Source organism: Dendroctonus ponderosae, unplaced genomic scaffold (genome assembly GCF_020466585.1).
Source record: "Dendroctonus ponderosae isolate FM_Combo_2020 unplaced genomic scaffold, Dpon_F_20191213v2 Dpon_F_20191213_186, whole genome shotgun sequence".
NCBI lineage: Eukaryota > Metazoa > Arthropoda > Insecta > Coleoptera > Curculionidae > Dendroctonus > Dendroctonus ponderosae.
In genome coordinates, this window is record NW_026018018.1 from 6,991 (window position 1) to 34,664 (window position 27,674).

Below are 27,674 nucleotides of genomic sequence, written 5' to 3' on the forward strand. Positions count from 1 at the left end.
TGCGGAGATTGGATTCAACTTAAAATACTCGAAATTACGCCAGAACTTACCACCTTGGGAAACACACTCGCAGAAGCTTTGGAACTTCAAAAGGCACATAATGAAGTTCTGCGACAGCTTCAAGTAAGTATTTGTGTTTTTTCTTTTTGTAAAGCATTGTTGTCATTCATTCCAAATTCACTTTTATGGCTGTTGGCAAAAGCCTATAAGTTGGGTGCAATAAATTGCCCTTAATCTTTTTAAAAAAATTTCTATTTAAAAAATTTTTAGTGGAAGTTTTCGAAATAGAAAAAGGATTTATTATTTTAAGTTCGGTTTACTTGATTATTAAATAAAAATTTTCTTTCAACTCTATGCCGGACGTTTAACCACGTGAGAATTTAGGTTACATCAAATTCATGTAAATCCAACCATTAAAAATTCTAAGATATATATTTTTAGATCCACTCAGAGCGTTGGTTATTTCAGTTCAAATAAACAGAGCAATGTTTCATTATCATAAGTGCGCGGTTCCGTCCAACGAAAATAGCCTAAATCTTGAAACCTGAAACGAGATTTTAACAATAACTACATACAAAAAATTATTAAAACTTACAATAAAAACTAGATCTTTTAAAAATATTTTTGTGTTATGGCAATAATGTAGAAAACTTGAAAGTTTCTGCAGTTTCCAGATCCGAAATTTAAAACGACCATTGACTTCCATAAACAAATTACCGCATTGTTCAAAATTGATAATTTATATATTCAATAAGAAGAACGCGCACTATTAGGAGAAAAATACTTACTCTTCGCAATCATTTTGGTCTTTTCAAATACAATAAAAATGTAAATATGCATTTCATTTGATATTGATGCCAATTTATATATTCCAAAATCATAAAACCCAATAAAGCCTTAGACGTAATTATGGTGCTGAGGAATTTGCAGATCCCAATTGAAAGTAAAATGCAAATATCTTGAAAGAGTGAGCAAGTAGGCGTTCTGGCCGTACCATTGCGTGGGCTAAACACGCTTTTATTTGATTTATGTAGTTTAAGGTTCATTCTCGGCATAAAGCAATAAACTGGGATTATAAAGTAGGGATTACTGGCTGTATGGTTATTTAGATGAGTTTGACCACCGCTGCAAAAACTTTTTAGTAATTTTCTACGTATTGTTTTTTTCAGAACAAGCAAAGTCCGGTGGAAGAACTTCTTAGGCAGGCCGATCAGCTTATTGCCACTCAAAGGCCAAGAGCTGAAGTATATGCAGCTATGGCAGAATCTTTGGGTAGAGCATGGAGAGATATCAATGCAACTTTGGAACTGCGCAAGGTGAAAATCAGTACATCTATTACCGAAAGTTGCATCTAAATATTGTTGAAAAAAGCACAAAACTTTTGTGAGATGAAAGGTTTTGACGAAAAGTGGGACTTTTATGCTACTTCTGCAACAAACACTTAAAATAGTTTCTTTATATTCAACGAAATAAAATGTAAGATTTTGTTTTCAGCTAATCCTCGATCTCAACGTTCAGTATCACACAAAAGCTGAAGAGTTTTTTGGAAAAAATGATGCCCTCGAATCAGCCTGTTCAGATTCGAATCTACCAACAGTCATTGATGCAGTGAAAGCGCTCTTAACAACTATACATGACCTAAGAAGGTAAACTATGAAGCTTAAAACATCTATAGTTTATTGTGAAGTCGGGCTCACTCAAAATACACGCATAGCAATTACAGTTGAAGTCTTATTCAAAGCTTTAAGGCCATACGCGCAATAACTCAAATAAGGAAAACACATAAGTCGTTCTCTTATAACCTAGTCTGATGATTTTCAGATCACTATTAGAGACACTGATGGGGGCACTTCAAGCGGGAAACACTCTATTGAGTAAACTTAAAGAACTGGGAGCTGAAGGCACACTCGACTCGAGGCCCGAACGAATACGATCTTCTGTTAGCAAAGGTAAGTGTTTTCAACCAAGTACACTAGTGATGGTAAATGAAATATTTCTCTCTGATTATTTACAGCAATATCACAAGTCCAAGGTTGGTTGGACGAGCTGCATATAAAGAGGCAGATTTTGGAAGTCACTTTTAACAGAAGAAAAGTGCAGCTGGAACAATGCTTGGCACTAGCATTGCTAGCATCAGACTTAAAAGAGCTAGAAGAAGTGTTGAATGATAGGAGAAATCTGCTTGCAAATAGCACCCAATTAGGTGAGCACCATAAACTAGTTTCTTCACAAGTTCTTCATATTTCTGATAATTTTCAGGTGATTCTTCTTCTAGTGCTGAATTGCTGCTTCATGAGCATCAAAAACTTTTGCCAGAAGCCAGGCAGTTGCAAGAGCGAGCTTTAAAAATAACTAAAGCTACAGAGCAACTAGGAGCTTCAGGCTATTTTGCTGGAGATCAAGCCACTCAAAAATCTTATGTAATTTTGTCATCAACTTCTGACTACTTGGCCGATCTGCAGCAAAGGGAGATGCTTTTGGAACGAGTGATCAACTTCTTCAGAGCATCTCACACAGTAAGGCCCAGGAGTGAACCATTAAATAAAAACTGAAAGCCATTGCTTTTGCAGGTTCTTACCAAACTAGATCAACTGGAAATTCAACTGAAAACAACTGAGCTGTCGAGAAGCTCGCCAAAACTGGCCGAGCTGCATGCGCAATGTGCCAGAACCATTGAAGATTCTACCGCTGCACCAATTGCAGAAGGATACGGAATTTTGGAACTCGCTGCCCATGGAGGAGGCACCGAAGGTACAACTTTCCAAACATTTCGAAACAAACAGAAGCAAACGGTTTTTTTCAGGAGTGAAGAAAATGGTTCAGGAACTTGAAAACATGAAGATTGTTTTGAACAGTCTTTGTACAGCTCATAGGGAGGAAAACAAACGAATTACGGCAGCTCTGAATAATTTCATTGAGCGGCATGATGAGATTTACAACTGGCTGGTTACCATTGCAGAAGCGTTCTTGCAGGGTCATCAGGATATGGGTGGAGACTTGCGATTGGCTGAGGACTTTTTGCAGCTACACAATCGCTTGCAGGTGGACTTACAAGTAAGAGAGAGCATAATAACCAGCAACTGGGACATAGACAGTCGCAGATTCAATCAAAACATAATAGACACAATCAAAGAAAATATAAAAATATATAATGCAATTCAAAAAATTGGTGTTACTGATACCAAGTCGCAACTGATTTTGGTGGCTTGTTTACACATTTGCTGTGTTAACGTAGTTATTATTAAATAAATTAAGTATAGTATACAATTTTTCGAAATGCCCAGAATAACTTATTATTAAAATAATAGACATACAAATATCACATTAATACCCTCTCACAGATATACACATTAATATTCATGTGTCAATAATAAAGCGGTTTCACTATTTCCTTTCCAACCAACATATGTACTTTGCGCATTTTCACTTGAACTTAAATTCAATTTAGTCAGTAAAAAATATTTAAAAATAGGAAATAGGAGGTTAATTTCTTTTACAAAATAAAAGAAAATATAAATACATTTACTTTTCAGACCAAAGGAAATGAAATCAACCAACTTCTACTCACTCTACCCCCCATTTTGGAGTACTTGGAGGATAATCAAAGAATAGATGTGGATTCAAAGGTAGAAGGGCTCCACAACCGATGGATGAAGTTGAAGAATCTGTTAGAAAATCGGCTGGATTTGGCGAGGATTTATGTGAAGTTCTTTATGGAAGTTGATATCGTCAACAGGTAAAATTAACATAGTAAATGTATTCATTTTCTCCGACGCTTGAAAGAAACTATCAAACATGTGTTATACATTTCAAATGGAGTAGCTTTAATTAGCGGCAGGAAATCCGAGTGAAAACGTCCAATTATATGCGATTTAATTATATTCGGATGATCTCAATCTATTTCTTCTGACAACATAATTCAGGTACGTTTTAAGTTTTAACAGTGAATATAACTGATCAGTGGAAACTGCTAAGATGAATTGACAAATTACAGACGGAACTATTAAAAAGTCAAAGCTTTATCTAAAAACTTTACTTTCCGGACACTTTCCAACACGATACTGCAAGAAATCAAAATCTGTTGAACACTGCCTCCAAAATATTGCAAATATTTTTCTTCCTTCCGTTTCAAGAAAGGAAATTTGACAACGAGAGTAGATGGATGATTCATTAAAATCACAGAAGAACTGGTCCCAAGACAAATTAATGCTTTAATGGTCAATGCCGTGTTTCGAATCGTGAACATTTAAATTATTTGTTGTGAAAATGTCAATTAGGATTGGAATAAAATCATAGAGAATAAATGAAAAGCACAGAAAAGGGAATATTAGGAAAGAATAAAACAGCTACATTAAATTAAATTGATTCTTGCACTATTTCTTAAGGAAACCACTACAAGATGTACATCATTTATCTGAATTTCTTGTATTATTTTAGAGAAATGGACGCCTTAGAAGACTCCACAAGAGGTCGGGAGAGTGTGGATGAAAGCTCTATGAGAACTATTGAAGAGAAATTTGAGTTGCTGGTTCCATATTTCCAATCGGCTAAAAATACTGGGCTAACCTTCATCAGCGAATCCCATAGAGTAAGTAATGATAAAACAGTAAAAAGGATATTTAAATTTTATAAAAGTTATAGAAATATATGCTAAATGCCAGTCGAATCGTCAAATCTTGTTTGAACATTTGGTGCCGTCTGCCAAGGGCTAGACAAAGTAGCTTTTTCATTCAATGTTTTACAGTTGTTATACTTTTTCATACTTTACTCTTTTCTTTGTATTACATACAGAATTTTATCCATCTAGTTTGAAATTGAATTAAAAACAAACCGTTCAACTTTGAATGCTTTATCTCATATAATATGGATATATACTTTTATTTATTGAAAGGGAGTCTAATATATATTTCTGCTCTATTTAATTGTTTGAGTTACTCACTGTGAACAGTGTTGAGGTAGTTTGCAGCAGTGAACATGGATATTAATTATAATAACGAACTATTTCGGATTCTGTAATGAGATAATCGGCCAAATCCCAGAATAGTAATGAGAGAATTAGGAGACTGGCAGTTTGCCACTGCAGCGATATTTACTACTTTTTCTATTGTTATTCTCAGAATACTATCAGATTTGCATTAATTTCTCACAAGCAGATTTTTAAAACAGTTATAAGTATAATTTAATTATTAGTCGAATACATGATTAATTATCTATTATTTACAACCACTATTGAGCCACATCTTCAGAAGGAGTTGTTCTAAAACTAGCACTAAACTCATGAAATGTTCTTACTCGCTACTCATACTGAGGATCGAGTTGTCTGTTTATAACTTTAGTTTGCTAGTTTCTATATTTTTTTGGAAAATGGGAAAATAATAGCCCCGTTTTCTCATTTACTAAAATTCTATCAGCTCGAAACATTTCTCAAATTATTTCAGAAACCACTTTACTTATAGATCAAGGTAAAATTAAAATGCGAGAACCTGCTACTCTAATTGTTAACAGGATGTGTTATATTCGCCAGCCAAACCATGTTGTTTCTGATAAACATCCAATTTTTAATTTCGCAGACTTGCTCTAATATTTAAGATAACTAATCGATTAAAATAGCTGTTTGCACAAAACCTCACCCACTCGTACAACTATTTTAAATTTATTTAACTAAAATCTGCATCTTTTCGTCTGTTTCTGATGTTCTCCAGCAGTTGCGTCTGAAACATCCAGACAGACGCAGATCCGATAATAGAAAAGCGTCCCTAACGCTGTTTGTGCTAGTTTGGTCTGTACTTTTTTAATTCGCTATTGTGTCTAGTTCGGAATCAACTTTTGCTAAGTGAATTTTTTGACCAGTTGAATGTGTGAGAACAGTTGTTTCATTTAACCAACTGATGGGCGTATCGGGATTGACATCCATTTGAAGAGTTTCTAGTTTATTTCACTTTCTTTCATTCCCATTTCTGATTTAAAAATAACTCTATTAAAAGAAAATAAGTGTTTTTAATGAGAAAATATAAACCAGACGCTTATTAACGAGATGAATTGAGTTTTTAACTATTTTTATCGATGACACATGCAATTTTCCATTTTGTTAAAGTTTAATATTAAAATTTTCAAATATTACTTATAGCAAATGAGTTTTTTGAACAAACGTTAAAAAATGTCAAACTTATATCAAGCTTGGATAAGTAGAAATTAAACATCCTTGCGTCTAAATTAGACGTACACCATCAATAGCTGAAGAACCTTCCGCTAAGGAGATCTGATTGACATCAAACAATTCCATCTTCGAGTCGCGTATAAAAACTAATTAAACCAAATCTATTTCTAGGTGTCTAAGTATCCCTGTTCTCATAAATCTTGCTTCCCTTGTTTTATTCTTTATATCTAAATATATCCGACTTTTATTTCCAGATCTCTGAGCCACATCTCGACACCCAACGGGCTCGAAAGTACGTCGAATCGGTGCTGGAACGACTTTCTGGACGGCAATTGAATGTGACCAAATCGTGGCAAACTTTCCGCGACGAAGTGGTAGAAAAACGCGAAATTCTTGTGAGACTTGAAAGAATAATGGCAGAGAGTACAAAAGTAAGTTGAAAGTTTTTACGTATACTCCAACATAAAATGCTTTTATAAACCAAATTACAAGATTCATTAGAAAACATAATGAGATGCGCTTCTAAAAATGTACATTAAGAAAAGATCCTAAAAATGATTATTATTATTACCTAAGACGCATAGTGAGTATGAATATTCAATTTATAGAAAAACGTTATTAAAGCTAAGCAATGAATAATTGGGGAGTTAATGATCATTTTTAAATAGTGAGTTATATATTTCCGGTATATTTTCAGCCAACATCCACCTGGAGTCGCATAAATAACAAGTGCTCACATTTATTGCTCTATTTTGACTCGCTTAAGTCGAATTGAGTTAATGGCCTATAATAAATTTGAATTAATAAATTAAGTTGAACTTATAAATCTTGCTGTGTTTGCCTCCTCAAAAAGACTTCTCGATTTAAGTGTTTAAAGTTTTTATGGTTATTTTTATTTAAGTATTATTTAATTTAAAAATTACATTTTCTGAAAATCGGACCTACATTGTGAAGAGTGGCCTTTTTTGACACGTGATAGCTTTAAAATAAATAAATTATAGGGAATTGTCAGTGCCAATCAAACAGCGTTTAAAGAACTTGATCGCTTCCACTAATCTAAATCTTTCAATAGCTCACATAAAATTATTAATAATAATAGGATGAAGCGTACAAATTTAGTTTTAATTAAATCCTCCAATGCTTAAAGCTTGCGATGGTAGTTATAATACATGAGATAGAAGCATAAACAAATACTCTAAAGATTAACAATAAGTCAAATACAATTACAAAATAGTGAAAAATCAGCATGTAAATTATTAGTGTGTTGCATATTAAAATAATCTATAATTTTAGAGTATAGGAATAACGCAACACATTAATAATTTTCGTTTCTCATGTTAAATAATGTATAATTTTAGAGTATAAAGATCATATATGATGATGAACATGAACATAAAAAACCAAAATTATTAATGTGTTGCATTATGTTATCTCTATACTCTAAAACTATAGATTACTTTAATATGCAACACACTAATCATTTTTAAACAGTAGGTAGTCGATTTGATAATCTACTACCTACTGTTTAAAAATTATTTTGAATAAAGGAAACTAAATCAATCAAACTAATCAATATTTCAAATATTCAGGATGCGTTTCGCCTTTTTCTTTTGATACTGGAAAATGAACTAAATTTATTAAACGAAAACAAACAGCATTTCCGCCAACCGACACATGAAATCCGCATCTTAAACACGAGCCAGTGTTAGAATTTATATATATTTGCTATTTTAAATTCACGTCTAAAAATAAAGAACGAAACTGGCTGGTTAACTGGAAGTGTTTCCCACTGTTCAGTTCAATCCAGATTTTAGCATAATTATGATAACGACGTTTTACTTGCACATTTAAAAGAAAAAAATTAATCTTACTTATGCTTGACTAATATTTTAAATAAAATTTTTATTGCAATCTACCTCCGTTCATTAAAAAAAATGTTGGAGTATCTGATATTAGTAAATATGATTCTATAGAAGACGATATAAAGTTAATGCCTTCTTCTATTTTTATCCATTTGGCAGCATACTTTATTGCCTCAGTTTATTTCAATTGTTCAAAGCAGCTATGATTTACTGTGTTTATTTGATATTCCACGTTGCTTGATTACTTATGTTGAATGATATTTTACAGTTAGAATTCATTACAACACCACAAAACATTTAACTTTCCCATATTTTATTATACAGGGTGTTTCGTAAATACGTTAAAATATTTTAGCAGCGTGTTCGCCTAGTCATTTTAGAAGGGAGTCTTCCTGAGAATTTTTTTTGAGATATTCGATCTCCAAAATGGCGAAAAATATGAGTTTTTGTTGTTTTTCTTTAAAACCGTTAAACATGGAAAATTCAATTTTGGTATTCAATAAGCTACTTGAGGGCCATTCTATATTAGTGTTTTGTAGTTCAGTGTACTTTTATACATCGTAGAAATGTGGAACTCCTACTTTTGTTTTCTTCAGAACTTTGTTGTGTGCACTTAAGCTTTTATCAACATAATTTTTTAAATTACTACAAGTTATTTATCAACTTTTTTATCTCTTACTGTTTTTTCTTAAGGGCACTAGTTTGCCCGCAAAAAAATTAAATTGCTTCGGCTTAATCGAAACTTTCCAGGCCGTTGGGTTGCTAGAGGTCAAGATGCTCCTATAAACTCGCCTCCTAGATCTCCCGATCTAAAGGAGCTTGATTTTTACTTCTGGGACAATTTAAAAAATACGGTATATTCACCAGAAGTGAATACAATGGAAGAACTTTAGGAAATAATTTTTAACATTTCTAACGAAATAAGAAGTTCAGTGCAAACTTTATGGTCTGTAAATTTTAATTTCATTAAAAGACTGCTGCTAAGTTAACATTAGAATGGTTATTTAAATTTAATTTTGTTTGTGTACATCGTTGCGCATATTGTTACCATGTTCTTATTTAAGTAACATTTATTCAAACTTCATAATTGTAATCTGAACCAAAATACACAATTTAGAAAAATAATTTATGTTGTTAGGAATCAACTAATAATGCGTACCAAAATTGTTATATGAAAACGTTATAAAATTTACAAAAATTAACTTAATTACTTACACATTTTGAGAACGACAAAAAACACGTATTTATGTTTTTGCGGGCAAACTAGTGGTCTTAGGGAAAAACAATAAGAGTAATAAAAAAGTTGGCAAATAGCTTGGAGTAATTAACAAGATTATCTCGAGAACAGTTTAAGTGCACACAAAAAGTTCTGAATAAAACAAAAGTAGGGATTCCACATTTCTACCTTGTATAAAAGCAAACTGAACCACGAAACATTATCATAAAATGGCACTCAATTAGCTTGTAAACTATGCCAAAATTGAAGTTTCCATGTTTAACCGTTTTAAAGGAAAACTACGAAAACTAATATTTTCCGGCATTTTGGAAATCAAATAACTCAACAACGAAACCTCAAATTAAAAAAAATCTCAGGACGACCCCCTCTTTAAATGACTAGAAGAACATGCTATTAGAATATTTTAACATATTTACGGAACACTCTGTAGAAATGCAATAAATAAATGTTAAATAATCCTAATATGTGTACTTTCATCTGCTTTGTCTAGATTATTGGAAAAATGTGAAATTTACTAGCAATTTAATTTATTTACAAAACCATTAACTTTATGTGATTTAATTATTGCAGACAATCAGTTGGGTAACCAAACTGGATTCCCAACTGTACCCAATAATCACGACTTCTTCGACCAATCCGACGGAAATTGTCGCCCTTTTAGAGCACAAGCTGGAAAATGTGCTTCCAGATATTAAAAAAGCCCAGCAGGAAGTCGGACAGAAAATCAAAAGCGCTGAAGAACTCGTTGCTAAAGCAGGCGCTGCCGACGAAAAAACTCTGGGTATTAAGAATAAACTTAGCGAACTGAGTCAAAAGTTGGTGGAAATTTCCTCGGAGTATCAAATTTTACTACAGGTGTGTAAATTCCCTTAAGTTCAATCTTTATACCTTGCATTTATTCTTAAAGCTAAGCATGTAAATTAATTTAAAAATTTATTATTACAATTTTAGGTTCTTATTGGCTATTTTAAAAACCTGGAGGAGATTGACAAAAAGGCTGAAAACTATAATGCTCAACTGGAACACATTCGCTTACCCGACGATTTGCAAGGAATTGAATCGGTACTCAGAGAGTCGGAAGTAACGCGGGAAACTATTTTGGAACGATTCCGATTTGCGCAAACTGAGTGCGAGCAAATAGAGCAGAGAATTAAAAACCAAGTAAGTTAGAAAATTAATTTTTGGCTAGTTATGCTGCTAAATACTCTAAAAAACTAATTGAGTGTCAGTGGCTCTGGGATAAGCTCGATTTTCGCTTAAGTATTTTCTGACATGGCTGATCACTACATTATCCAGCGTTAATTTATTACACCATACCATTACTCCTTGACATGCCAGTTAAATATCCTTAATATTTCCAAAATATTTTGTTCCGAATGAAATGATTAGTTTTTCAAAATATTGGCAATTCTCCAACTGGCACAGTTCCTGATATCTTTCGCTTTACCGTTAATGTTCACGACCGCATGCAGCAATTTCCTGACCGCAAAATAAAAACCGTTCCCAACTAAACCACAATAAAGTTAGCAATTGCCAACATTTTTTCAAGGAACCTACCGAGGCTGCCCAGCATGATATTGAAAAATTACAACATGTGCTGGAACTCAGAACATCAGAATTTGAGTGTCAGTGGCGCGAAACTAATGAAATTCTCAGAACCTGTCGAAAGGTTAGCGAACTCACGAAGGAAACTAAAGAAGTAAGAAATAATATCAACGAAGTCAGCAGCCAGGTTACAGAACTACGAACTCAAGGAGGAGACTCATTGAGTGCGTCTAAAGCAGCTTGTGATAACTTTAAACAATTTACTAGAGTCATTGAGGTAGGAAGCTAAACAATACTTAATCTCCCCAATGCAATAATAGCTTCTATTCATTTAAGACTCTTGATCTTCGTATAATCAAACTGAAAGATGAAAGTAAGAAACTTGAAGAAGAACTACCAGCGGAAGCACCGCGAATCCAAAGTGAAGTCCGCGAACTGGAGTCCCAATGGAGCGATGTTAAAGTTCAAGTGGAAGACACTAAAGTAGTTCTCGATAAGAACGTGAAGTACTTCGAATTAATTAACGAAGTAATTTCCAAGAGTTCATTTTAAACCACCTAATAAATAAACAATATTTATCCTTACAGGCAAACGATTGGTACAGAGAAGGGAGCAAGCTGCTGGTTGGAATAGCCAGAAAATCCACCGCTGTCAAACAGCCCGAAGAAGCCGAGCGCTTATTAGAAGAAATAAGCTCCTTTCGTCAGCCGGGTGAAGAACGCCAATCGGAGAGAATTCAGGAAATATCCACCCTTGCCCATCAAATTTACGGCCCTGATGAAAGTAAACACGCTCCTCTTATAAACGCAAATCGAGAAATGCTCGAATCATTCTCGTCTATCAGCAATGAACTGGCTCAGCTTTCCAGCAATCTAATATCCGCAGAACAGGAAAAGCAACGCATTCTAAAAGAGCAAGAAGAAGCTCGCAGAGCCGAAGAAGCCAGACGACTCGAAGAAGAACGGCTTGCTCACGAACGGCGACTTGCAGAAGAACGGCGTCTAGCTGAAGAAGCTCGGTTAGCTCAAGAGCTGAGAAAGGCTGAAGAAGCGCGATTGGTAGAAGCAAAGCGCTTGGCTGAAGAAAAGTTGCGGGAAGAAAAAGCCAAACTAGCAGAAGAAGCTCGACTAGCTGAAGAAAAACGCGCAGCTGAAGAAAGACGGCTCGCAGAAGAAGCAAAGTTAGCGGAAGAGCGTCGTAGAGAGCAAGAAGCTATTTTGGCGGAGGAAGCGAAGAAAGTGGAGGCAGCAAAACGCGAAGTTGAAAAGCTGAAAATCCAGCAAATTCAATTCCTCGAAGAAGCTAAAAGAGCCGAAGAAGAACGACGCAGAATGGAGGAGGAAGAGCGTCAACAGCTGCAAAAAGCGCGAATGGAAGACGATGCTCGCAGACTAGAAGAAGCCAGAATACTTGAGGAACAAAACCGACTGGCACAGGAAGCAAGACTTCTAGAAGAGGAACGTCTGAGGGAAAAACACAATGAACTAGAAGCTGAACGTCAACGCTTAGAAGAAGAAAAATTGCGAGCAGAGAAGGCCCGAATGGAAGAAGAGCGAAGACTAGCCGAACAGCGACAGGCCGAGGAAGAGCAGCTGAGGTCGCAGAAGGCTCAAATGGAAACCGAGCGACTTCGAGCAGAGCAGGCTAGATTAGAAGATGAAGAGCGCAGGGTCAGACAGGCACAATTAGATGAAGAGAGGCGGAAAGCGGAAGAGCTTCGACTCGATCAAATGCGAAAAGCTGAAGAAATCCGTCTTCAGGAGATGCGCCAAGCCGAACAAACTAGATTGGAAGAAGCTCGGAAGCAGGAAGACGCAGATAGACAGAAGAGATTGGAAGAAGAGAGGATCAGGATTGAGCAAACTAGGATCGAAGAGCAAAAGAGAATTGAAGAGGAAATCCGCAAGCAACATTCCGTGCAAATCACCGAGATCAAAGAAGTTCATAAAGTGGAGTCTTTCCAAAAAGAAAAAAGTCCCATGGTTGAGGAACCGCAAGAATCACCAGTATTCATTACTCCCCTAAGTGATATTGTAATCCAAGAAGGCTCCAAATTGACCTTCATATGCCAAGTAACTGGCCATCCCAACCCTACTGTTACATGGTTTAAAGCAGGTGTCCCAATTCAACACAATCCTGACTATCATACTTCGTTCGACAACGGTATTTGCTCTCTAACTATCGAAGAAACCTTCGCAGAAGATTCGGCTAAATACACCTGCAAGGCTAGCAATTCGGCTGGAATAGCTGAAACATCCGCTTCCCTGATAGTGAAAGAAACAGAACCAGATGATCAGCTTATGGCACCAACATTTGTCAAAATGCTACAACCTGGAGTGGCCAAAGAAGGAGCGGAATTTCAGTTTGAATGCAGAGTGGAAGGAAATCCGCTCCCAACAGTGCAGTGGTTTAGAAATAACCAGTGTATCGACAGTTCTCCAGATTATTCTATTACATATAATAATGGAGAGGCTATTCTGAGCATTGACAAGGTTTCTTCGGACTATAAGGCAGATTATACCTGCAAAGCCACGAATGATTTAGGCACGGCTCAAAGCACTGCTAATTTGGTGGTGACAGGTGAGTTTAACTTAGTTGTAATTTCTGTGTTGAGTTTTTCAATTTGATTTTTTTTATTCAGAGAGTGTGTTCTATTAGCTATTTGGTTGCCACTCAAATAACACGTTATCTTTATAATGGTGATGCATAACGATTCGGTTAGACAATTACCTGATTTTTAATTTCCGACTTTCTTTCAAGATTTTAGTTTCGACAATGATTAAATTTTAATCGATATTGTTCAATATTCTCATATCTGATCAAATAAACCGAAATTCAATAAGTAAATATTGGATTTGAATCTGCAAACTGAAGTTGTCCTTAAAATTATATTAATTACTTTGGAAGCCTCTGGAATGAGGTCACATTCATTATTTTTAACAGTAACTGAAACATACACTAAAATAATTTACAGGAAACAGTTTTAGCATATTTGTGTGTCAATTGCCACCTTTCTAGACATCAGTGCATTGAACTCCAAAAATAAAGTGTTTGAAATGTTCCATACTGACTTTGAATAATAAAACTTTAAAGAAACTAAATTTGTAAGTAGCTTAAAATTTTGTGATTTTACATTAGAAACGTCTAGATTTGATAAGTTGCTTATGAACATTAAGCGATCTGAAAATGGATCCGTCGAATCTCGAATTAACTGTGGAATTTAGAAAAGTTGGCAAGATAATTTGGAAAATGGGTTTTGAGCATTTTTTCAATGTTAATGAAGAAGAGCATTTTTTTGTGCATTGCATGTGATTTGTTTATCATTTTCATAAAATTTTTTAAATATTTTAAAATTGTGGGTTTGTCCAGAAGATTAGAGATAGCGATTTTTTTTTACACAGCGAACGCACTAACAATTTATAATACTTATCTTCTCCTTTTTCTATTTCGTTTTCTTTTTTTTTCAGCAAATGCAAAAATCTGTATTGATATATCAAAATTTTGAATATCTAGTTTCACATCTCAATTTAACAATTTCTTATTAATACATTATTTACGATCCGTTGTTCTTCCTGGATGTCGCCTAGGGCTTTCGCTCTTCGGGTTGGTTAGTGTTGAATATTCTTCCGGTCGGTATTTCGAAGAACTTAGGCTTGGTATTTTGTCTTACGTTTTATCTGTGTTGGAAATCATATTATAGTTCCTGATGAGCTTTTTCGACCAGCTTCTATAGTTATATTTACTGTTATTTTCACTGTTCCTTCAGATTTTCTATTAATGTGAAATTTTTCAATATTTTAGTTGGCAATATTGATTTTAGGTGATGTTTGCCTTAATTTTCTGTAATGTCCTAACTGTCCTCACTGCTTTGAATCACTTTTGATCAGGTCTTTCCTTTTGAGAACCCACTTCATGATCATCAACGTATACTGTCTAGTTCGGATCATAGATGTTCTGAATTTTTTAATTCATCTTTTTTGCGCCAGTGTGTTTAGTACACTATTTAGGCAAACTTCACCTTCTTCTTCAAATTAATGTGGATTTTTTCTCGAATTCTTTGGTATAACTGGATTGATTTTTGCATTTGTTTGTTCCATTTTGAAGACAAGTTTTTCATTTTGGCTTCTGGAGTGAGGTTTTTAACTTCACTCCATGCGTACTTTTAGAGATTTAGTGTTGTGAAAGAATCTTAAGCAACAAAATTAAGTGCACAAATTTAAATACATCAATAATCAAGACATTGCCAACAGAAATTCGTTTTCAAAATGATAATTTTATGTTTAAAAATAGAAATTTTCGAATTGTGGATTAACCCACTAAAAGATAAATATAGATCGTTTGACATTTTACTACATATTACTCCTACTATTTGGCACCGTTATCGGTTATGTAGCCTTAGCAGAAATGTACCAAGTTCATAAAATGTGCAAGTATGCACCTTTTAAAATATCTTTTAATTCTTTAAATTAATCATCCTTTAAACATTTATAAGTAATCAAGCAAAACTTTGTTTAAAAATTAATCTTTGTTGCTGTCCTAATTCTGGCTTAACGTATATGTATTGTGGTGTTCTTTGCTCTCATTTTATAAGGGTAATAATTCTTTCACAAAAACATTTTTATAAATCTCAAGAACTAAAGTTTTGTACTAATAATAACGGACAGGCACGTTATTTCATAGCATTTTGGATTACATCTGTTAAATATCAAAGAGTTAATTAAACTATAATTTAATTTTTAAATTTATGGCACGCTGTAATATTACACAAATATGAATGAACAGTTTTAAAGAATTTTTTTTTAAGAATAAAGTAAACTAAATAATTTTCTATGTGTAGCAATCACCGACGCGATTAAAAAAATTAATATCATAACTGCTCGACTTCGCATTTAGTAATTTAAGGTTTATATTTAATTTTAATATTCTTTCAAATAATCATATGTGGATTCGATGGGGGTGTCTACAAAAAGTTTTTCATGATTTCAACAGTTTGGATTTTGAAAGAACTAATAGTTGTTCAAAATCTGGTCAGCGGGAGCAAAAAATGTTTTTCTATGCCTCACTGGGAAAATGGGACAATTTTCAAAAAAACATTTATCTCTATAAGTTTTGGATTAAATAAAAATATTCTGCCAATATCTAATGAACCATTCATAGTTCGTATTGCCAAACTCAGTGTTTCATTCTGCCGGATTGCGACTAATTAGGACAAAAATCACATATTATTTTCAAAAAATTAGTTTACTTAATCACACGGTCAACGTTGCATCTAGAGCTCCTCCCAACGCAATTCTAAATAAATTTTATGACTCGAAAGTCAGACTATGGTGAGGTGATTAATTGATATTTCTAGCGAACAGATGTAATCTGTTTAATACACCTGACAAGATGTTGAATAAGTAAAAAAATCGCGTTTGTTCGTTATTATTATTTTTAAATTAACAAATTAAACAATGTACGCAATAAAAAACTATTTTTTGTTACCTTCATAAATAAAAAGTAAACTTGCATACAGGCATACTTTAATGTTCAAGAAAATGACAAAAACTATGTATATGTTTGTTTATCTTCTAAGCTCGAGCTTAGTTGCCTCTCGGACCATTAGGCAAGAAGAAGCAATGCCAGAGCGACAGTTGTAAAAATCCCGAAAGCATTAAAAACAAATCTAAAAGAACTCTGTCTTATTTTAGCCCTGGAACCTGCGGAAGCTCCCGTTTTTGTAACACCGCTTTCAAATGTGATGGCCCGGGCGGGCCAAAAAATAAAATTGGAGTGCGAAGTTGTCGGTCTGCCACCGCCTATTCTAACCTGGTCGCACAACGGCAAAGCTGTGAAGGAAACGAGAGAAACTAAGGTAAGTTTTCCAAAAAAATGTTTTGCATAGTTTTCCCTGCTTAGTTGGGTGTGTTTCGTTCACTCTTATGGTTCCAGATCTTCAGGTCTTTGAGTGTTGCTATACGTGTTGTTCACTTCAGTGTTCATGAGATAATGCTTATATTTAATTTCACATTACTCACCTCAGTTTTATAACTTGTCACAGTTTCCCGAACGTTGAACTTACCTTAAATCCAAATAGGTTTAAAAATGCCGCTAATTACTGACCTTGCAAATAACACTTTCCTAAAAATAACGGAAAAGTGCGACAGCTCTGTTTACTTTGAAAATGAAACACCTGAGCTCTCTATTGGCAAGACACTAAGTGCTACGCTAACAATTTGCTCTAAAACAAAGCTTTTTGGTTTGAATAAATTGGATTTATATCAACCGGTGTAATCTAATATCATTCGATGCTCCATAGATATAATCGATGAAAATGGTTTCTGGAAATATTTCAGTTTGGTTCTATAAGCAAATCACTTTTCACTGGCTATTTTTAGTGCACCAGTTGATTCATTTTGCTTATTTTGTATCCCACATTCTGTTTTATATAGTTTTCGCGGAATTTAGGAAAGGAAAGTGAGAATATTTGCTGAATTCTCACCAGCAAGCTGTGTAGTCATTTCATATGGATTTGTGAACCTACAGTCATAAATACTTGAGAAGTTGTTATTACGGCAAGTAAATTACAAGCCTTGCTGTGAGTAAATCTTTGAAACATTCCTCCGTGCAAGATAAACATTTGGTTTTCCTTCCCTTTAATCTTGTTTCACTAGCGAGGTCTTGGCTCATTTCTAAGTTGTAATTGGTTTAATTATCATTTTCCTATTTTCTTTCCACCAAAACAATATAATTTTCTGATGAAGACGCCACTCCTAGTATCCATTCTTATGGTTTTTCGTTCACTAAATTTATGGTCAAGCTGCCAAAAATAAATTTCTTTGCTCATTACTACTTGTTTCGTTGAATATATTTACAACATTTTTTTGGTTTGCACCATCTGCCGAAATAGCTGCGCATAGAATCACTTCTTTTATTTCGTCTTAATTTTCTCCGATTTTCATAATTTTGACATACCTATCGTAGACCATACCTTAAGATTTATGAGAGGTGTTTGGTTAATAATTATTTTTTCCATTTGTTTGGTTTATGACTTTATTTTTTGAAAAATGTTTAATCGATTTATTTTTAATTAAAGCGGTTTAAGAGCTTATATGGCTGACAATTTCTTATAGAAAAAGGTAGTTTATGCAAAGGCCCCGTTTTTTTGAAATAACAAGTCGAAATCCCAAAATTAGCACACCACCGAGCTTCCAGATATTAACAAGAATTTGAGATTACTTTAGAAATGGACCCGTCTTTGGGCAAAATATTGAAATTTATGATCCATGCATTGTAACTAATTGCAGAATGGCTAAAACTAATTATTTTTAATATACCTTTTAACATGTGGAATGTTTTTATGTATATTTCTGAGTTGCATTAAAACAGGTAGACAATGAATAATAAATGAAAATAACCAATTGAGAAAACACGACAAAATATGTAGTTAAAACTTTTACAGGTCCGATATATCCAAAGGCAGTTAATTAAAAAACGCTCAATTAGAGACGACAAATTTATACATTTAAACTTAAATATACAACAAATATAATCTAGATCTTTTTCAGTCTCTAGACATTAGCGAACCAAACGGCTAAATCGCAAGTGTCAATTTTTTGCGGTCATAGTTTGAAACTGATGAGCTTTTTGGTCTTTTAGGTCGAAAAATTTTAATTCACCACGACCTAAAATCCCGAAAAATTCAGCAGCTTCAAACAGACATTTTTTAAATTAAGCAGATAAATTAGCCGTTGAATTGATTCGCAGTCAGTTGATGGATTTTGGATTCAGAATGCATTAAATGCCAGAAGATCTTGATCATTTAAACGAAATAAAGATACTTTGTTGTTATACTTCGCAATATAATAGATTTAAATAATATTAAAATTCTTTATGCAATCCAATAGCAATTTTGTAGTTATTTACTTTACATATTAATCATATGATCGAAATATGCTAGGTACTCGTATTCTGGCCAAGTATCCAAAACTTTAATTTTATTAGCGCTGGAAGTCGCTTTCTATTAACAACAAATATGCACTTTTAGTATTAAAGCAGACAAAAAGAATAAAAATCCAAATCATCATGAACAAACTGGAATAATAAGCAAACTTAATTGATACGTAGTTTATTGTCAATGTAAAGTGTATAAATAAATTAACTATTTACTACGAAGCAATAAAACAATAGTCATCTAAAATTAGACTTATAAAAATAAGCCACTTTCTTTGTATATTTCACCTGGAGGAGTTTAGTATTCAATCTAATTTTTTCAAGATCAGTTTATCCGGTACTTCTGCGGTATTGTTTTAGCCGATTTGTAAAGTAAAAAAAGTGTAAAAATCATATCGAAATGATTTATTTTGAGACGATTTATTATTTCATAATACTGGTGGTAGGATGGTTGTGGTTGAAATTTCGCAAAAAGGTAATTTTTGAAAGCACACTTAAATTTTAAGACTATGCATTGGAATTTTCAATTCATTTTTCGACTAGTGTTGTGTACTTTTTTGGGAAATTATATTAAGTCGTGGACATTAGCTTTGGATCTAGGATCTCATAGATGACAATATTGCGACTTGCTTTCAGCTGAATTGTTTTACCGATTTAAACTTTTTCAATTTAGGCGTATATGGTGTTATTTGATGATAATTGAGGCAACTAATTAATTTTTAATTGTCTACATTAATTTAAAATCAAAGGCTTTGTACTAATTAGTTTTAAATTCGAGTACAGAGGACTGGCTTATTATTTCAGACGGTCGGCATTATTAATGGTGTATTATAAGAGATAATTATTTTTGGCTCCAGCCAGCGATATTGGCACAGCTTTGCATTTAAAGATATTTCGGTTCAATTTTTAAAAATTCGCGTTTAATACCTAAGCAATGGCTATCGGCTTTGTCGTGTGCTAGTTCCAGTTTCGAAGATTCGGTTAGTTTATATCGGGAAAATGTAAATTAATTACGGAAACTTCAATATGCCGTGTAACAACGGGGAACGCTATTTTTACTTGGAGGACCTTCTTCCTTATCTGGGACTTATTGTTTTTGTTTTAGTGATTTCGTTTTCCTGGATTAAGGTAAAAAAAGGTGGTTAGCTTGTATTAGCTGTATATGTGTTAAATCTTTGATCGCTTTATGATCTGGGAAAGTTCTAAGAGTAAGCATAAAAATTGGTTTAAAAATAACTAATTAAATAAATTTGAATATGTGCTGTTTGCAGCAAATACGACTCTTTTACGTTCGAAATGTAACAAATTTTATTGCACCACAAAGCAACTAGCGGTAAACCAAAACCATTTCTGTTCAAGCAATTTGTTTTTATTTGGCACCAGCTGCTGCAGCATTTAAAACATATCAACTGTAGTACATTTTCATTGATGTTTCTTAATTGAGCTCAGTCCTTTCAATTTAGAAAACGATTTTTTAGTTGCAATTTGAAGGAAATAAAGCCACTCTGGTAGTTTTGGAAGCCTTCCCGAAGGATGCCGGCACTTACACAGTAAATGCTAAGAACATAGCAGGAGAGGCTTCGTCAACGTCCACAGTTTCGGTCAAAGGGCGACTTCCGAACGAAACTTCCGATAGCGAACTGGCCAGCGATATGGAGCCGGTAAAACCGTCGATTCAACTTCCGTTAGCCAACACAACCGTTAAAGAAGGTACAAATGAACCATTTTTTCACCATTCAAAGCGATGAAATATTTGAGAAAAAATTGAAAGTAATCTATAACCTTGCCGAAAAATATTTACCTATGATGTAATTTTTCCAGGCAATCAAATTCGATTAGATTGTGTCATTGTTGGACAACCGGAACCGGAGGTGATTTGGTACCATGATGGTCGCCCAGTAAAAGAATCTCCAGATTTTCAACTACTTTTCCAAGGAGACCGTTGTTCCCTAGTCATTCAAGATGCGTTACCAGAAGATGCTGGAGAATATAAAGTGGTAAGCGAGAAGTCGTCCTCATTCTTTCAACATAAAAATTTTCTAAAATGTTTATTTTAAATTCAAACAAAATGTTTATCGATCTTCAACAGGTAGCTTTAAATTCAGCCGGGGAAGCATCTAGCCAATGCGTGTTGGCGGTGGAACCCAAACAAGCCGAAGAACCAGTTGAAAAGCCCAGTGGAACACCGCCCAAATTCACAAAACTTCTTACCGACATCCTAGTTTCGGAAGAAGACAAGGTCGTGTTTGAAGGTAAGTTTACAAATGAAACGGCTACTTTCACCTGCAAGCAATATTTATATTCCTTTAGGAAATGTGATAGGAGAACCCAAGCCCGAGCTGAAATGGTTGCTCAACAACATTGCTATCACAGATACGGAACACTTCAAAACTCAGATAGATGATTCTGGAAACTTCAAGCTGGAAATTGAAAATGTTAAACCGGAAGATAAAGGAGTTTACACGGTAAAGGCGTCAAACGACGCAGGAGAAGCCAAGTGCTTTGCCCAGCTAATCGTAAAATCTTCCAAGTTGGCCGAGGCGGCTAAGCCATACGAAGAAGTCAAATCTGCACCGGTGTTTAAAGAAATGTTCAATGACCGAATAGCCTTTGCCGATACACCCACAAAGTTTGAGTGCATAGTCGTTGGAAAACCGAAGCCCAAAGTTAAATGGCTCTTTAATGGCAACCCCATTTCGGGAGAAGGCGTTTTAATATCCACTTCAGGAGATCGACAAGTTCTGAGCATACCCAGCTTGAAACCTGAGAATCAAGGAACCATTACTTGCGTGGCTGAAAATGAGTCGGGCAAAGCAAGCTGCGCAGCATCTCTAACAGTACAGTCAACTTCTGAAATTGCCCTACCAGAGCAGGTGTTGCCTACAACATCTTCATTAATTCCTACCGATATTAAGCAGCATGTAGAAACATCCTATTCAGTCAATCGCGAAGTAGTTACTCAATCATCCACTTCATCATCGAGCAAGCTAATTTCCTCTTCAATAAGCTCCAGTGAACCGCACGTTGAAGAACATAAAACCGTCTCTCAAGAATCCCAATCATTCAAGCAAGTGAACCAAGGAGCGCCACAAACTCAAAAAACCACTCGCATTGAAGAATATCATAAGGTCGGAAATGAACCTCCAGTCATAACAGAGAAGACCTATATTTATGGAGACCAGAGCGACTCAAGTAATATCAAGGAAATCAAGAGTGTTGATCAAAGACAAATTATTACCAAGCCATCTAGAATAGTCAGGGCACCCAAGTGGGTCACACCAGTGATTGGTAAAATAGTTGATCAAAACGTTGATGTGCTACTGGAAGGAATCCTGGATGGACAGCCCATTCCAAAGGTCGCATGGACGAAGGATGGCAAAGAGCTGGTGGAAGATGAAAGAACCAAAATTAAGTTCGCCCTCAATAAAGCGACGGTGGAAATTAAGGACACCAACGTGAATGATGCGGGCAGATACAGTTGCACTGCTACAAACGATGGTGGAACTGCAATCAGTACAGCCGATCTGGTTATCAGAAGTAATGTGCCACTTTAATGTGAAGTTGCATTTTTAATCAATTCATTTTTCCAGAAACAATATTTCCTCCAGTGTTTGGAAGACGTCTGCAAGCGCAAGTTATTAAGAAAAACGACCGTATTATCATGGAAGTGGAAGTCACTGGTACTCCTGAACCCACCATTACTTGGCTTAAAGATGGCATTCCAATTAAAGACGCGTTAAGCGACGCCAAAATCAAATCCATGGGCCACAGCCACACTTTGACCATCGATAAAGGTACTCACTTATTACTAATAGAAAAACACATTTATTCATTGTTCATATCCAACATTGGCTGAACCATTAAAATTTTGCCATTTTCCAGCTGATCTTAAGCACAATGGTCGTTATATGGTTAGGGCAGTAAATACAGGAGGAGAAGCTCAAAGTATTGCTGATATGGCGGTCTACGAACCCACGCCGGACACAATGGTTGAAGTAGTGAAGACGGTGGTGTTTGAAGATGTTAAGAAGCACGAAACCCTGGTAAGCATTTATATTTTATGTACAATGGTCAATAACTAAACTGTCTAAGTTACGTTCTTTTCTATGCAAAATTTAAATATCTTAGGCATCAACAGCCGACAGAACATCGTCCACTATAAGTACCAAAGCGCCGCTGGTGCCTACTAAAATAGAGGTGGCACCGTTGAGCAGTGAAATATCCCAATCATTTTCCAAAAAATCTGAATCCACATCAACTGTCGAGCAAAAATCCTCCCAACAATCGCATACTTATAAGCTCGAACATAAAACTCCCGAAATTCCCTTGCCGAAGCCCATAGAACGGAAAACACCTACATTTGAAAAGCGAACTGACTATGAAATATCCCATGAATTCGTTCCGGGTGAGAACAAAGAAGTAATCGAAGAGAAAAAAACAGTGATTGAGGAGGGAGGCATTGAGACCAGCTCCATATCCAAACAATCTTCTCTGCAATACTTTGTGAAGAAAATAAAAGAGGGCGATGCTGCGCCAGCCCCGAAAGAAGTGCCAGTAGAACCAATTCAACCACTAAAGCCAGAAATTTTCCAAAAATTCACCACCGTTGACTCAGAAGTTAAAAAAGAAACTGCTGCTCCTACTAAAGCTCCTCCTGTATCCACATTCACTGAAATCAGAACAATTGACAATAAATCAACAGCGCCAATCACTCAGGAATTCCGCTCGGTTTCTTCAACAAAAGAAGTAACACGGGAGGTAAAAACTCTTCCTTTCGCTCAAGAATATAAAAGCTCCTCCTCGACTACAGAAAAAACGTCGCATCCATTTAGAGAAGAATTCCAAAGAGAAACTACAAAAACTCAACCAACGAGTAAACCATTCACTCAAGAATATTCTTCATTCTCTTCTAGACAGCAAATTTCTGCACCACAAGAATACAAAACCTACTCTTCTGAAGTGATCAGGGAATTTGACCTTAAACCTGAACCTCCTGCAGAAATTTGCTTCCCACCTACTAAAGAACCGACCTTTAAGCAAGACTCAGTTCAGGAACGTGTGCACAAATTATCGACAAGTTCAAAGGAATTGCCTGCTCATGAAGTTCCTCAGGGAGGCGTCAAAATTTTCCCTACTCCACAGCCCGCAAAAACTGCAGAGAGCTTTAGCGAACGAAAGGAATTTTCCGAGAAAGTCGAAAAATCTTATCAGTCTTCCTCATATCAAACTTCCTCATCCTCATTCTCTAAGAGCTACGAATCCAGTTCATCTCCAGCTTTTACTGGAAGGAAAACACCCGAAGTACCTTCAGTACAGAAAATTTGGTCAACCAAACAGGAGCTATTCGATAGACCGGCTTCAGTCGCCTCTTCTTCATACTCAACGGAGAGACATTCCTACAGCAGGCCCTTGTCTGCTTTGTCAGGAGAACCATCAACGGAAGCGCTTCAGATGGAAAAACAATGGGCCCACAAATTCATGGAGCCCCAAACCGACAAGCCTTGGACGCGGCCCCAATCAGCAGGGCCGAAACCAACTTCATCGTGGAGTACACAAAGCACATTGGAGAAAAGATGGGCTCCAGTCGAAATGAAATCGGAGAAAATTGTACAAGAAAGCAGGACTTTTTTAGGCAAAACTCCAGTTCTTGTACCTCACTATATAGGGGAAGTAACACGACTGGAAACAACAGTAAAAGACCAAACAAGTGATTCATATTCAAGCTCAAAGTCTGAACACATTGTGGAGGAAAGTAACTTGAAGCCCTCACTCAAGTCTTGGCCGCCTGGTCCACCTGTTCAGGAATATGTTCCGCCTCCACCTCGACCTTATCCAACCATTGAGTCTATCCGAGTTAGACCAGTATCAGTTCAGGATATAACCGATGAGGTATATTTAGAACCGGGGCCTCCTCCCGAAATTGGATACGCTGAGCCTCCTACAGGGCGAAGGAGATCTTACGTGGAAACTATCGAACACGATCTGAAGCAGGAACTGCAACGAGAACCCAGCAAGGTCCCTCCATGCGCAGTACGAACGATTCCTCCACCGCCCTTGCCACCAAAGAAGGAAATTCCTCAGGCCCCGCCAGTTCCTGCCAGACCAATTAAACAAGTGGAGACAAAACCCAAGAAGCCACTCAAAGAATTGCCTTATGTGCCCTTTGAAAAGTTTCCAGACTTAGAACCCTTTCCGTTCAAGCCCGATCCGGATCGACCAAGACCTCCAAGAACTGGACCTCCTCCAACACCTTCCCGATTCGTTAAAGGACGATTTACAGATAGTGATTATGAGAGTGACTTTGAGAATGTGCGAATTCCACCAAAGTGGAAGCCTTCGATGAGCGACACTGAGGAGCCACGATATCGGCGAGTTCGAGCTCCTCTTTTAGTTGCCACTGGTAGGTCACGATCTCAAGAACCTGAGCCTTTACCTCCCTCCAAATTCGATAGACCTCCGCAATTTCATGGGCCACCAAGACCTGAGGTGGATTTTGAGGAGTTTCGACGCAAAAAAGATGCATCACAAATTAAAAAGATGACTAAGCACTTTGAGCAAGTTAGAAGGGAAGTTTCTCCTCCAAAAATCAAGCCCGCCAGCCCACCGACTTACGTTTATCCAGAGAAGAGGCCTGAGTCACCGAAAGTGAAAAAGAAGGTGGTTATTGATGGCTACATGGCTGATACCGATGAGCCCTTCCAGCAGAGGGTCATCAAAACTGAGCATTTCAGAGAGGAGAAAACCGAGTCCCGTCATATATCCCAATCCAGTCAGAAAATCTACGAAAGCTCCTCATCTACCCAAAAAACTTTCGTTCCTAAAACCCGCGTCTGTAAATACCCCGCCAAGAAGCATCAGTCGTCAGTTTCTTCAGTCAAGAAGGTTCGCTTGAATGTTGTTTGCCCAAAATAACTACATGTGTGTGCTTTGTCTTAGTTGCTCTAGCTGTGTGATGGATAGCTTTTCCATTTTCACTTTCTGCAGCTATTCACTCGATTCAGGAAAATTATTTTCATACGTTTGAATTTAATTTTTTTTTATTTGCTTTACTGGTATCTCACCAGTCTGCTCAAACACCAATAAGAAACGAATATTCCAAGTGTATGAACAAATTTTTAACTGCTACTGTTGAGTTCTTAGCATTAAAGCCTTGTAATTTTCCGCACAAATGCATGATTTACTGTGCACCAATAGCTGGTTCTTAAGTGCCTTTCTTTGAGGGTAAAATTATTCTTTTGATCTATACGAAATTATTTTTTATAAAACCCTTGGAAATGCACCTAGAGCCAACAGAAACGTCTAAAAAATCACCCAAATGCAATGAGGAGAGATATGTTTTGCCTTTCACTAACAGTGATATATTTCGTTTTAGGAATTTGTAGCTACTCCCATTATAACCAGCCAATCCACTCAGGAATATACTGAGGAGCACCAGAAGCAGACTCATCTAGAATCATTTCCCTATCAACCAGAACCACCCAAAGTCAAATCGACTAAAGCGCCTCCACCGCCCAGTCCTTCCAAGTTTATTAAAGGAGAATTTCGCGAGAGTGACTACGAAAGCGATTACGAAGGCAGAGTTCCCCCTATTTGGGGGCAACATGTTGACAAACAGTATAAACCAGTGAGGCCAGTTTTGACTCCAACTCATCCCAATTATCAGCCGCCTGCTCGCACACCAACACCGCCCACGGAATTTGAAAGACCTCCAGCTGTTGAGGGACAGCCAAGACCCAAGTTCGAGCCCATTGAAAAAATTACTCCAGTCCCCAAGTCGATAGTTAGGAAACCGAAAGCGTTAGCTGCGGCTCCTATAACGGACTTAGTTGTTGCTACTCCAGCCGTTCCCGTGAAGAATGTTTATATTCAACCAGGATCTCCTCCGGAAATTGGTTATGCGCCGGGACCAAGGAAAAGCCAATTTTATAGGTAAGATTAAACAATTTTGAATGTAATCCGACTATTTGAAACATATTAAATTGAAGACCATGCCATTCAACTAACAATGTTATATTCATCGTTTGATCAACCTATGAGTATTGCCTTTGGTATTTATCCCCATCGCTTTCCACAAACCCAATTCTAAACTGAAAGGTTTTGTTCTTCTCGACTTATTCAGCTCAACTACATCAGCTCCATATAAAAACGCTGTCCAAACTGAAACCTCCAACATTGTTCACTTTGATGAATCCACTGATACTTGCAAAAGAACGATGAGCGTGCAGCAGACGCACAAAGTAATAAAGTTTGGAGATCAATATCGGAAACAGGAAAAAACCACCCAGCGAGAATCGTACCCATTTAGTCCGGAACCAGATCGCTCCAGACGATCGACCAGCGTTCCTCCTCCACCAACTCCCAGCAAATTCATTCGCGGAGAGTTCAGAGAAAGCGATTACGAAAGTGAGGTCGAATCCGCAAAAATTAAACCCAAATGGACTCCAGGCGGTAGTGATGCCGATGCATTACATTACAGGTACGATTCTCATTAGTTTCCCAGCTGGGGAAGACATGCAGTAATAAAATGTCTCAATAGGAGAGTGAAAGCACCCACACCAACATCAGACTATTCAGCATACAGTTCTCAGCAGCAGAGGGCGAGGGCCCCAATGGAATTTGATAGCGGCCCGATTCAATCTACTACCACTACTATTACGGACATTACTGATGAGGAAATCAGTCGGCAGCAGTTGAAAACTTCTTCTGAAAGCTCCACGAAGCAGATTTTGAGAAGAACTAATTCCTACGAGCCTCCAAGCGCGTTGAAACCAGGTGAGCTATTTGATGTTAAATTTATAAACAGTTCCTGAAAGTTGATCTCGAGTTGTCTCGACAGAAAGAGAAATTATAAATAAAAAAGTGCCTTACACTATTAGGTATTCCTCATTGGGCTTCTGATTTTCAATTCGTTTAGACCAAATAATTTTTTACTGAAGGTGCA

The 27,674-nt window shown here is 36.2% G+C and overlaps 1 protein-coding gene across 2 annotated transcripts; it reads left to right on the forward strand.

The window, feature by feature from the left end:
* Positions 1–27,505, forward strand: LOC125503307 (titin-like; the record flags this gene model as incomplete). Of its 2 annotated transcripts, XM_048663383.1 has the most annotated exon segments (27): positions 1–123; positions 1,170–1,316; positions 1,495–1,646; positions 1,822–1,949; positions 2,015–2,203; positions 2,260–2,516; positions 2,571–2,751; positions 2,804–3,054; positions 3,534–3,736; positions 4,438–4,588; positions 6,412–6,588; positions 9,827–10,111; positions 10,208–10,417; positions 10,806–11,078; positions 11,138–11,329; positions 11,389–13,381; positions 16,492–16,655; positions 20,212–20,443; positions 20,555–20,730; positions 20,823–20,985; positions 21,044–22,270; positions 22,324–22,527; positions 22,616–22,776; positions 22,862–25,615; positions 26,106–26,662; positions 26,853–27,209; positions 27,270–27,505. In XM_048663383.1, coding segments are annotated over 27 exon segments (11,143 nt in total), but the record flags the coding sequence as incomplete, so codon positions are not given.
* Positions 27,506–27,674: the final 169 nt, after the last annotated feature.